Source organism: Oncorhynchus nerka, linkage group LG5 (genome assembly GCF_034236695.1).
Source record: "Oncorhynchus nerka isolate Pitt River linkage group LG5, Oner_Uvic_2.0, whole genome shotgun sequence".
Lineage (NCBI taxonomy): Eukaryota > Metazoa > Chordata > Actinopteri > Salmoniformes > Salmonidae > Oncorhynchus > Oncorhynchus nerka.
The window spans coordinates 42,687,321-42,700,509 of NC_088400.1; the positions used below are offsets into that span (position 1 = coordinate 42,687,321).

General features: G+C 44.2%; 1 protein-coding gene across 4 annotated transcripts in view; it reads right to left on the minus strand.

Moving 5' to 3' along the window:
* mgat4b (alpha-1,3-mannosyl-glycoprotein 4-beta-N-acetylglucosaminyltransferase B) overlaps window positions 1-13,189 on the minus strand; it is a 229,246-nt gene that overhangs the window by 101,856 nt on the left and 114,201 nt on the right. For all 4 annotated transcript variants that reach the window (XM_029659971.2, XM_029659972.2, XM_029659973.2 and 1 more), the window contains exons 3-4: window positions 12,781-12,924; window positions 9,122-9,255 (exon numbers count right to left, since the gene is read on the minus strand). In XM_029659971.2, coding sequence (XP_029515831.1) covers window positions 9,122-9,255; window positions 12,781-12,924 — 278 coding nt within the window. The remainder of the gene's footprint in view (window positions 1-9,121; window positions 9,256-12,780; window positions 12,925-13,189) is intronic.

Below are 13,189 nucleotides of genomic sequence, written 5' to 3' on the forward strand. Positions count from 1 at the left end.
ATGAATTGTATAACTTAACAGCTGACGCCATCTTTCTTTGCTTGTTGCTCCAAAACAGTCCTCAGAAATGTCTTGGCCATTAAACAACAAATGATTCCAAATTCCCTGACTATGTCTCTCCATCCCAAAAGGCTGACAGATGGAGAGAAGAAGGGGGGAGCATTGTAGGTGGAGAGAGAGAAGCAAGGGATCAGACGTCTAACAGGAAACACCTGGGATCACGGACCACATCCTCCGCTCCTCAAATTAACCGGACGAGAGAGCAATAGAGGGAGGGAGGGGATGGGGCTACCACAAGGGAAATACAAAATAGCCTGTCAAATTTCCACCCTCGGTGCCAGGACAGCTATGAAAAACATTATCTTGTAAACAGGAGAAACCAGTAATTATTGACACCCTTAATAAAGATGAGCAAAAATGACTGTATAAAAAATAAATCATTCAAATACTGAGATAAATTGTATGCTGAAATAATTGGGAAATTATATTATTTTATACTAATACAATTGCTCAGAGAAAGAGATTTCACTTAACAAGTAATATTTTTATTTATTGATTTTTTCGCAAAAAGATAGGGGTCCCAATTATTGACACTTCTGTTTTCAATACCTTTCAATAACTCACCTTGCAAAAATAACGGCAACGAGCCTTTTCCTAAAATGTTTATATGAGTTGGAACACATTGGGAAGGATCTTAGACCATTCCTCCATGAAAATAGAACTCTTTGGCCATTGAACACCAGGGGTGGGTTCGGCGTCGAAATGAGAATGCATAAGCAGAAAAGAACCCCATACCGACTGTGAAATATCGTGGTGAATCATTGATATTATGGAGCTATTTTACTTCCAATTGTCCTCGACCCTTGTTAAGGTCAACAGAATCGTGAACTTCACCCAGTACCAGGACAATTTAGCCCAAAATCTGGTTTCCTAAGGCAGGAAGCTGAAAAGGTCTAGGAAAAGAGATAGAAGTGAGAGAGAAGAGATTGAGAGAGAGACAAGAAGACAGAGAGAAATTGGAAAAACAGAAATAACACCAGGCTGTTTTCATCTCTCCAAGGGGTTGGTGTGTGCTATATTAGGCCCCCTTCAACACCAGACCCCCCCACAGCTGATGAGCTAGTGGAGTGTCGCCCTCCTCAGCTCTGAGCCACTCCACTGGTGGAATGTACCATGACCCCAGAGGTGAGAAACAGGACCTCAGAGGTGACAATGTCTGCTGCAGAGTCCGTTAAGAGGCTTGCGACTTCAATTGACAGGACTGTCAAGGAACAAGCTTAAAAAGAATGACAGTCGGAAAACGACCTCTCCACATTGCGTTGGTGGTCTAGTATTTCAAAGCCTTGCTCGACAACCTGGAACCCTTGGTCCTGGACATGGAATGCTATTGAGGAACATGGGTGTATCATGACTTGTTCATGTGTTCAGCCAACGCGTCACGTGGGTTTTAGTGTATGAGTTTCATAGAACCATTGTTTCATATGTCATACACAGCCCTTATCTGTAGCCAGTCAATTTGCAACAGTCATGTAAAATCCGATGCAGTACAGCGAGGTTACTACTACCTAACCAGGGGACCAAGGTCATCGACAATACTATCCCAACTAATCCCTTAACCTACTGTTCTAGTCCTGTTCCAACATGTGTAGTTACCTAGACAACGGAACCAAATAGTTTGCATCGTATTTGTTTAGTTCTGTGTTTTATTTGCTTATGGTCACACACTGACAGATGGAGACGCGAGGGAAAGAGAGGGATGGAGAGACAGAGGGACAGACATATGGATAGTTGAAGAGAGAAAGGATGTGACATGTTTGGGAGGGAAAGAGAGAGGGATGGAAAGAGAGACTCGGGAGAGAGAGAGCTGCTACTTCCGTGCTCTTCAGATGCCCTCTTCAGATGTGGGTAATAAAAATGAGAGATGGCATAACCTAAGAGACATTCAGGAGAAGGAGAGGGATGGAAACACGAGGGGGGGGGGGGGTGAGAGAGAGAGAGAGAAATAAAGAAAAAAGAAAAGAGAACTACACAAAGAGAAACAAGGTGGAGAAAGAGAGGGGAAGATAGTGAGTGAGAAAGGGAAAAAGAGAGAAAGGGCGAGAGAGAGAGGCCTGCCAGCCATCGGAAAGTGTTAACTAATGCAGATGTCATTCACTGCCTTTTAACTATAGCCACTCTGGGGACTGTAACACAGACAGACTGGGACTCAACACCACACACACACACTGACACACACTGCAGCAAGACACACACAGACACACATGCATGGACGCACACACACATACCACAAGACGCTACGAGACACACACACACGTGTACACACGGGAACGGACAGGCACACACTAACACACACCCATGCAAAATCCGTGTGTGGTGGGTGTGTGTGATTGACTAATGCTGGTGATAATAACTTGATGCATGGCTTAATCACACAGTTCTATATGTATCTCGCTTCCTCGTGACCTTTCCGGCTGGCCAGTCAGCTACACCATTAGTCAGTCTGCTCTTACATTATGCTATTACAGCAGGGGAAAGCAATACACTGGGAGGGGCACACACGCACACACAGAAATAAACACATTTCGGTTATACATGTACTATTCATGCTGTTGCACGCCTTACATTCACATGCACGCACACACACATAATCATTCATCACCACAGGGTCCTTTGGACTTAAACAACCCTTTTACATGATTAGGGTTTCTTCACAATCGATTCCAGTGAACAAACACAGGCCTACCTGCGCAGCTAGCCTGTTCGCCATTGCATCACTAAGCAGGGGAGAGGGGAAAGGGGGATACCTCGTCAGTTGTACAACTGAATGCGTTCAACTGAAATGTGTCTTCCGCATTTAACCCAACCCCTCTGAATCAGAGAGGTGCGGGGGGCTGCCTTAATCAACATCAGCGCCCGAGGAACAGTGGGTTAACTGCCTTGCTCAGGGGCAGAATTACAGATTTTTACCTTGTCAGCTCGGGAGTTTGAACTTGCAACCTTCCGGTTATTAGTCCAACGCTCTAACCACTAGGCTACCCTGCCGCCCCCCACTGGTATCCCCACACAACCCCAACATTACAGCCTTATTCTAAAACGGAATATTTAAAAAATCTACACACAATAAAGTGAAATCAGGTTTAGATTTTCTTTTACAAATGTAATAAATATACAAAACAAATACCTTCAGACCCTCAAAATTGAGCTCACCTGTTTCCATTGATCGTCCTTGACACACTATAACTTTTTTTTACACCTTTATTTAACTAGGCAAGTCAGTTAAGAACTAATTCTTATTTTCAATGACAGCCTACAGTGGGTTAACTGCCTGTTCAGGGGCAGAATGACAGATTTGTACCTTGTCAGCTCGGGAGTTTGAACTTGCAACCTTCCGGTTACAAGTCCAACGCTCTAACCACTAGGCTACCCTGCCGCTCAGGAGTCCACCTGTAGTAACATTTTTTATTGGACATGACTTGGAAAGGCACACCTGTCTAGATAAGGTCTCACAGTTGACAGGGCATGTCAGAGCAAAAACCAAGCCATGACCATGAGGTCCAAGGAATGGTCCGTATAGCTCCGAGACAGGATTGTGTCAAGGGTACTAAAACGTTTCTGCAGCATTGAAGGTCCCCAAGAACACAGTGTCCTCTCCATCATTCTTAAATGGAAGAAGTTTGGTACCACCATGACTCGTCCTAGAGCTGGCCCGCCAGGCCAAACTGAGCAATCCGGGGAGAAGGACCTTGATCAAGAACCTGATTTTTAAAATTTTATACAAAACATTTAATTGAACCTTTATGTAACTATGCAAGTCAGTTAAGAACATATTCTTATTTCCAATCACAGCCAACCCCGGCCAAACCTGGACAACGCTGGGCCAGTTGTGCGCCACCCTATTGGAACACCCAATCACGGCCGGTTGTGATACGGCCTGGAATCGAACCAGGGTCTGTAATGACTCCTCTAGCACTGAGATGCAGTGCCTTAGACCGCTGTGCCACTTGGGAGCCCCGTCTGGGCACTCTACCATAAAGACCTGATTGGTGGAGTGCTGCAGAGATAGTTGTCCTTCTGGAAGGGTGACGGCCTACCGATGGTCACTCTGACAGAGCTCTATAGTTCCTCTGTGGAGATGCAAGACTATTCCAGAAGGACAACAATCTCAGCAGCACTCCACCAATCAGGGCTTTATGGGAGAGTGGCCAGACGGAAACCACTCCTCAGTTAAAGCACATGAAAGCCCGCTTAGGGTTTGGCAAAGGGCACCTAAAGGACTATCAGACCATGAGAAACAAGATTCTCTGGTGTGATGAAACCAATATTGAACTCTTTGGACTGATTGCCATGGGTCATGTCTGGAGGAAACCTGGCACCAACCCTACGGTGAAGCATGGTGGTGGCAGCATCATGCTGTTGGGATGTTTTCAGCGGCAGGGACTGGGAGACTAGTCAGGATTGAAGCAAAGATGAACAGAGCAAAGTACAGAGAGATCCTTGATTAAAACCTGCTCCAGAGCACTCTGGACATTAGACTGGGGTGAAGGTTCACCTTCCAACAGGACAATGACCTTAAGCACACAGCCAAGACTACACTGGAGTGGCTTCGGAACAAGTCTCTGAATGACCTTGAGTGGCCAGGCCAAAGCCCAGACTTGAACCTGATCGAACATCTCTGGAGAGAACTGAAAATAGCTGTGAAGCGACGTTCCACATTCAACCTGACAGAGCTTGAGAGGATCTGCATATTAGACTGGGAGAAACTCCCCAAATACAGGTGTGCCAAGCTTGTAGCGTCATACCCAAGAAGACATGAAGCTGTAACGCAGCCAAAGGTGCTTCAACAAAGTGCTGAGTAAAGGGTCTGATTACTTATCTAAATGTGAACATTTCTAAAAACCTGTTTTCTTTGTCATTATGGGGTATTGTGTGTAGATTGATGAGGGGGAAAAACAATTGAATCAATTTTAGAATAAAGGTGTAACGTAACAAATTCTGGAAAAAGTCAAGGGGTCTGAATACTTTCCGAATGCACTGTATGCACTGGACACACCTACTCGTTCAAGGGTTTTTCTTTATTTTTACTATTTTCTACATTGTAGAATAAAAGTGATGACATCAAAACTATGAAATAACACACATGGAAGCATGAGGTAACAAAAAAGTGTTAAAGAAATCAAAATATATTTGAGATTATTTGCCTTGACAGATTTGCACACTCTTGGAATTCCATAAACCAGCTTCATGAGGTAGTCACCTGGAATGCATTTCAATTAACAAGTGTGCCATGTTAAAAGTTACTTTGTGGAATATCGTTTGTTCTTAATGCGTTTGAGACAATCAGTTGTCTTGTGACAAAATACGGGTGGTATACAGATGAAAGCCCTATTTGGAAAAAGACCAAGTCCATATTATGGCAAGAACAGCTCAAATAAGCAAAGGGAAATTACAGTCCACAAAAACCACCAAGCGCTATGATGAAACTGGCTCTCATGAGGACCACCACAGAAAAGAAAGACTCAGAGTTACTTCTGCAGAGTTTCTGCTGCAGAGGATAAGTTCATTAGAGTTAACAGCTTCAGAGATTGCAGCCCAAATAAATGCTTCACAGAGTTCAAGTAACAGACACATTTCAACATCAACTGTTCAGAGGAGACTGTGTGAATCAGGCCTTCATGAACGAATCGCTACAAATAAACCACTACTAAATGACAACAATAATAAGAAGAGACTTGCTTGGGCCAAGAAACACGAGCAATGGACATTAGAACGGTGGAAATTTGTCCTTTGGTCAGATGTCCAAATTTAAGATTTTTGGTTCCAACTGCCGGGTCTTTGTGAGATGCAGAGCAGGTGAACGGATGATCTTTGCATGTGTAGTTCCCACAATGAAGCATGGAGGAGGTGTGAATGTGTGGGGGTGCTTTGCTGGTGAGACTGTCTGTGATTTATTTAGAATTCAAGGCACATTTAACCAGCATGTCTACCACAGCATTCTACAGTGATACGCCATCGCATCTGGTTTGGGCTTAGTGGGACTATCATTTGTTTTCCAACAGGACAATGACCCAACACACCTCCAGGCTGTGTAAGGGCTATTTGACCAAGAAGGAGAGTGACGGAGTGCTGCATCAGATGACCTGGCCTCCACAATCACCCGACCTCAACCCAATTGAGATGGTTTGGGATAAGTTGGACCGCAGAGTGAAGGAAAAGCAGCCAACAAGTCTTCAGCATATGTGGGAACTCCTTCAAGACTGTTGGAAAAGCATTCTAGGTGAAGCTGGTTGAGATAATGCCAAGAGTGCAAAACTGTCATCAAGGCAAAGGGTGGATACTTTGAAGAATCTCAAATATAAAATATATTTTGATTTGTTCAACATTTTTTTGGTGAGTACATGATTCCATGTGGTATTTCATAGTTTTCTTGTCTTCACTATTATTTTACAATGTAGAAAAAAGTATTTAAAAAATATATTTTTACAGTATGACTATTTCAGCTGGAAACTGCTGAATTGGCAGATTGTTTTTTTATGGAATATCAATAAAAACAATAAAACTGGACTTCTTAAACTAGTTGAGTATCTGGAGCATCAGCATTCGTGGGTACAGGCTCAAAATGTCCAGAAACAAATAACTTTCTTCTGAAGCTTTCATTGTCAATTTCTCGCATGGAATAGCCTCCATTTCACGGAACAAGAATAGACTGACGAGTTTCAGAAGAAAGTCTTTGATTCAGGCTTTTTGAGCCTGTAATCGAACCCACAAATGCAGACGGTCCAGATACTAAGCTAGTCTGAAGAAGGACAGTTTTATTGCTTCTTTAAATCAGCACAACAGGTTTCAGCTCTGCTAACATAATTGCAAAATAGTTTTCTAATGATCAATTAGCCTTTTAAAATGATAAACTTGGATTAGCTAACGACGTGCCATTGGAACACAGGAGTGATGGTTGCTGATAATGGGCCTCTGTACGCCTATGTAGATATTCCATTAATGGGCCTCTGTACGCCTATGTAGATATTCCATTTCCTGCAACAATAGTAATTTACAACATTAACAATGTCTGCACTGTATTTCTGATAAATTTGATGTTATTTCAACGGACAGAAAATGTGCTTTTCTTTAAAAAATAAGGACATTTCTAAGTCACCCCAAACTTTGAACAGTAGTGTACATACAGTTGAAGTCGGAAGTTTACATACACTTAGGTTGGAGTCATTAAAACTCGTTTTTCAACCACTCCACAAATTTCTTGTTAACAAACTATAGTTTTGTCAAGTCGTTTAAGACATCTACTTTGTGCATGACACAATTTTTCTAACAATTATTTACAGACAGATTATTTCACTTATAATTCACTGTATCACAATTCCAGTGGGTCAGAAGTTTACATACACTAAGTTGACTGTGCCTTTAAACAGCTTGGAAAATTCCAGAAGAATATGTCATGGCTTTAAAAGCTTCTGATAGGCTAATTGACATCATTTGAGTCCATTGGAAGTGTACCTGTGGATGTATTTCAAGGCCTACCTTCAAACTCAGTGCCTCTTTGCTTGGGAAAATCAAAAGATATCAGCCCCCCAAAATTGTAGACCTCCACAAGTCTGGTTCATTCTTGGGAGCAATTCCCAAGTGCCTTAACGTGCCACGTTCATCTATACAAACAATAGTACGCAAGTATAAACACAATGGGACCATGCAGCCTTCATACCGCTCAGGAAGGAGACGCATACGGTCTCCTAGAGATAAATGTACTTTGGTGCGAAAAGTGCAAATCAATCCCAGAACAACAGCAAAGGACCTTGTTAAGATGCTGGAGATAACAGGTATAAAAGTATCTATATCCACCGTAGAAGGAGCCAAAACCGGCATAAAAAAGCTTGACTACGGTTTGCAACTGTACATGGGGACAAAAATCTCAATTTTTGGAGAAATGTCCTCTGGTCTGATGAAACAAAAATAGAACTGTTTGGCCATAATGACCATTGTTATGTTTGGAGGAGAAAAGGGGGATGCTTGCAAGCTGAAGAACACCTTCCAAACCGTCAAGCACGGGGGTGGCAGCATCATGTTCTGGGGGTGCTTTGCTGCAGGAGGGATTGGTGCACTTCACAAAATAGATGGCATCATGAGGTAGGAAAATTAGAAAATTACCCCCGCACCGGTACCCCCCTGTATATAGCCTCATTATTTAGCAAATATTTTCTTAACTCTATTTTCTTAAAACTGCATTGCTGGTTAAAGGGCTTAAATAAGGCTGTAAAGAATTTTACGGTAAGGTCTACACCGGTTGACAAATAACATTTTATTTTATTCGATACAGTACTTCAATAAATTGTTTCAACTGGTACCGGGGGACCTTCAGATGAGTGTTTTGAGGCCTGTGGGAGTCCTAATACACCTTTACATAGAAAGGTCATAGTGTGTAGCGCAAACTGCTTGGACTCTACAGACAGAAGTTGTATCGACTTTAGACAAGTCCCAAGATGCTTGTGGGGGGGTAGCAGAGCAAAACGGAGATTCTCATCTTTCCATAGAGGGGTCATAATAGGCCAAACCATTCGGACACTACAGATGATTTTGCGAGAAGACCGATTTTCAGAATGTCTCATGGTCTGACAAAAAGCGCTCTAGCTCTCACCTTTCACCGCAGATGCGGAAATGTTACATATGCGGATGCCGTGGATTGAGATGCATCCAATGCAAAGAAACATGTCTAGCTTAAACTGACAGATTTTTATGGGGATGTTTTTGTCATGCTTATTAGATTTCCGTGGGGGTGCGGAGATCGACCTTAGGGAGTTAATATGGGTCAGACAAGTTAGTGATGGATAGTGTCTAGGCTATTAGCGGAGCAGTAGGGGATGTGTGTGCTAGTGGCAGTAGCCTGGGGTAGCATCACTCATTAGCTCTTCAGATCACTGACCTTTTATAGACACAGTACATATACACTCACAAGCACGCAAGCAGACCCATACACACACACCTAAAGAGTTCACGGACTCACTTCAAAAGCAATGACCACAGAAGGTCGGGACACACAGCAGACCACACACACACTCACACACACACACACACACACACACACACACACACTCTCTCTCATTCTATAGTATCTCACCTCAGCGATGAATACCACAATGACGCAGTCCTCCTTCTCTGCGGCGCTGAGCTCTGTCATCAGAGAACTGAGGGTGTCCGTCAGGTAGGAGTGGACCTCCCTCTTCACACTGGGCACGCCCATCACGATCGACACTGACGGGGACACACACAGACCAATCACAGTCAGTACAGGGAGAGAAAGAACCAACGACATGCTCGATTGTGTGGAATGAGCCAGTCAATAGAACTTATTACGGAGTGACATTTTACTGCGGTCACGTGGGTACGGATGAGAAAACTCCCTCAAATTCAGCCATTGGCATGCATTCAAATTAGCCCCAAGGTTGCCTTGCTAAATCTTGTTCATTCTCTTAAATTAAATACCATATCTGTTTTCTCATTAGCTGGGAATGTTGTTGAAATGTTGATAAAACATACATTGGTGATATTGTCAATAACCTAACTGCAAGATGGTGCTGATAGAGATGGCAGCTTTGCTTCTAGTCCTTAGGAAACTGTGCAGTATTTTTCTTTTTTTAATGTATTATTTCTTACATTGTTAGCCCTTAAGTCTTATTACATATTGCCGGGAAGAACTATTGGATATCATAGAGACGTCAACTTACCAGCACAACCAGCACTACGGCCAGGAACACGACTTTCCCAAAGCGAATCATTTGACTGCACCTCCCAGGACATTTGTACTGATTCCAGAGGCCGACCCAAAACAGCGCCACTGGAGGAGAGGGTGCCGGAGCGGTTTTCTAGTGAGAATTCGGATGTGCGCACACCACCCACCACTTTTGATTATATTACTGGCTAATGTCCAGTCCCTAGTTAAGAAAGTCACCTAAATCAGGGCAAGAGTTGCTTTCCAAAGAGATATCCACGATTGCAACATACTCTGTTTCACGGAAACATGGCTAGCTGGTGACATGCTGTCGGCGTCCGTACAGCCAATGGGATTTTCAGTGCATCTCGCCGACAGGAATAGACATCTCTCCGGTAAGAAGAAGGGCGGGGGTGTATGTTTCATGATTAACAACTCATGGTGTAATTGTAACAACATACAAGACCTCAAGTCCTTTTGTTCACCTGACCTAGAATTCCTCACAATAAAATGCAGACCGTATTATCTCCCAATAGAACTCTGCTCTGTTATCGTCACAGCCGTGTATATACCCCCGCAAGCGATACCAAGACGGCCATCAAGGAACTTCACTGGACTTCATACAAACTGGAAACCATATATCCTGAGGCTGCATTTATTGTAGCTGGTGATTTTAACAAAGCTAATTTGAGGACAAGGATACCTAAAATCTATCAGCATATCGATTGCAGTACACGAGCAACACGCACAACCATTGCTGCTCTAACTTCCGCGATGCATACAAGGCACTCCCCCGCCCTCCTTTTGGCAAATCCTTGACTCCATTTTGCTGCTCCCCTCCTATAGGCAGAAACTAAAACATTTAAACAAGTGAAACCTCGCAAGGCTGCCATCCCAGACGGCATCCCTAGCCGCGTTCTCAGAGCATGGGCAGACCAGCTGGCTGGTGTGTTTACGGACATATTAAATCAATCCCTATCCCAGTCTGCTGTCCCCACATGCTTCAAGATGGCCACCATTGTTCCTGTTCCCAAGAAAGCGAAGGTAACTGAACTAAATGACTATCACCCCGAAGCACGCACTCCTGTCATTATTAAGTGCTTTGAGAGACTCGTCAAGGATCATATCACCTCCACCCTACCTGCCACACTAGACCCACTCCAATTTTCTTACCGCCCTAATAGGTCAACAGACGATGCAATCGCCATCACACTGCCCTATCCCATCTGGACAAGAGAAATACCTATGTAAGAATGCTGTTCATTGACTACAGCTCAGCATTCAACACCATAGTACCCTCCAAACTCATCATTAAGCTTGAGACCCTGGGTCTCAACCCCGCTCTGTGCAACTGGGTCCTGGACTTCCTGACTGGCCGCCCTCAGGTGGTGAAGGTAGAAAACAACATCTCCACTCCGCTGACCCACAACACCGGGGCCCCACAAGGGTGCATTCTCAGCCCCCTCCTGTACTCTCTGTTCAACCACGACCCCTTGCCCATGCACGCTTACAACTCAATCATCAAGTTTGCAGACGACACTACAGTGGTAGGCTTGATTACCAACACCGATGAGACAGCCTACAGGGAGGAGCTGAGGGCCCTCGGAGTGTGGTGTCAGGAAACAGCACCTCTTCAACCTCAGGAGGCTAAAACAAAATGTGTATGTCACCGAAAACACTCACTAACTTTTACAGGTGCACAATTGAGAGCATACTGCCGGGCTGTATCACCGCCTGGTACGACAACTACACTGCCCACAACCGCAGGGCTCTCCAGAGGGCTAGCATTCACTGGTTGAAGGTGAAGTAACTTTTGAGTTGGAGTTGACTGGTAACTATGACATGAATATATATAATTTACAACATTTGGACGGGAGCTATAATCCAGTTATAATACTTTTTTTTCAACATGTGCAGAGTGTGTGTCAGTATTTCTTGAATTCAGGCCTGGCTGAACTTGTTCAATAGGGAAAGATTGCTTCCGTACCCCACTTCCGCTGAAAATGTAACTTTCCTGTGTGACCTTATTGTTCACGACAGAGACAGAATAACTTGTTTTCTGAAGAGTGAGTCGAAGAGATGGTGAGATGAAATAGATGAGGAGAGAGAAGTACAGAGAGAAAGGCTGTAGATTGTATATCTGGCAGGGGTGGAGAGTGGAATGACTTACAAGGACAATCTTGTCAACACAATAAAAATACAATGCCCTGTAAATGAATGATGGTGGTGAGTGATGGAAAGAAAGAGAAGAATACATTGTCAAGGCTGAATTACAATTCAGGTATTTTTACCAACTTCCCATTCCCATAGGGAGGAAGTCCACATCAATAGCAGTGTTTCTGCAGCAACAGTTGATTATAGTACCCTGTACTCGTCCTCGCCATCCCTTCCTCTCCCATTGTGAGCTAACATAAGCAGACCCTAGCGGCTATCTTCTCCATTTAATATGCCCATAAAACATACTCTGATTACTAGAGGGGAGCTAGGGGTAGCGTCCTGGCTAGGGCTCTACGAGGCACCCTCACGGACGTGGCCCGAGGAATTGATTTAGGGGGGTTTCAGTGGCCTGAACATAAATCTTACACACATACACACACGTACGTACGTACGTACATACACAAAAGCACAAGTGCTAAAAACACGCACACACCCACACACTTGTTAATAGCACCTCTGAGAGTCTAGCTGGCTGTCTGGAGAGTATGGATGGCCTCTCCAGGGGGTGGAGGTTTGAGGGGGGGGGGGGGGGGGGCTAGCTCCCGACAGAGGGTGAAGTCTAAATGGGCTACTGGCACAGCCACAGTGGGGCAGAAAGCCAGAGAGGGGAGGTTGAGGATGAGAAAAAATGGTCTGGACAGTAGACACTATTACTGTTCTGAGGGGAGGTAAGAAAGGATGGAGATAAAAGAGAGAAAGCGAGAGAGAGAATGTGTGCATGTGTCTGCGTCCATGCGTGGCTGTGCTTGTGTGTGTGTCTGTGTGTGTAGTATGCTCCTGTGTGTGTGTGTGTGTGTGTGTGTGTGTGTGTGTGTGTGTGTGTGTGTGTGTGTGTGTGTGTGTGTGCTGACCCCCGGTGCGTCCTTGGCCCACGTGCACAGCGGGCTGCAGGCTGCTCTCCTTGGCCAGGAGATGGGGCAGGTGGTGGAAGATACTGGGCAGCTGGAGCACATTCTTATTGGTCGTCACATTCCACAGCTTCAGCTTGGTCTCGTCTGTCACACACACACACACACGGAAGAACGCATGCACGCAGACATGGAGCACACACACACACAGGGGTCAGAAGGGCATTAAAATGTTTTATCAGAAGTCACACATTATTATTAATGTGGTTAAAATGAGAATGGATGCTACTAAAGGGCTCATTCATGTACAGTATATTTGAGTAGCAATCTTTTCTTACTGACTGGATATACCATTCATATATAATTCAACCTAATCCTTACTGAAATGTCAGAATAACAGTAGAGAGAATGA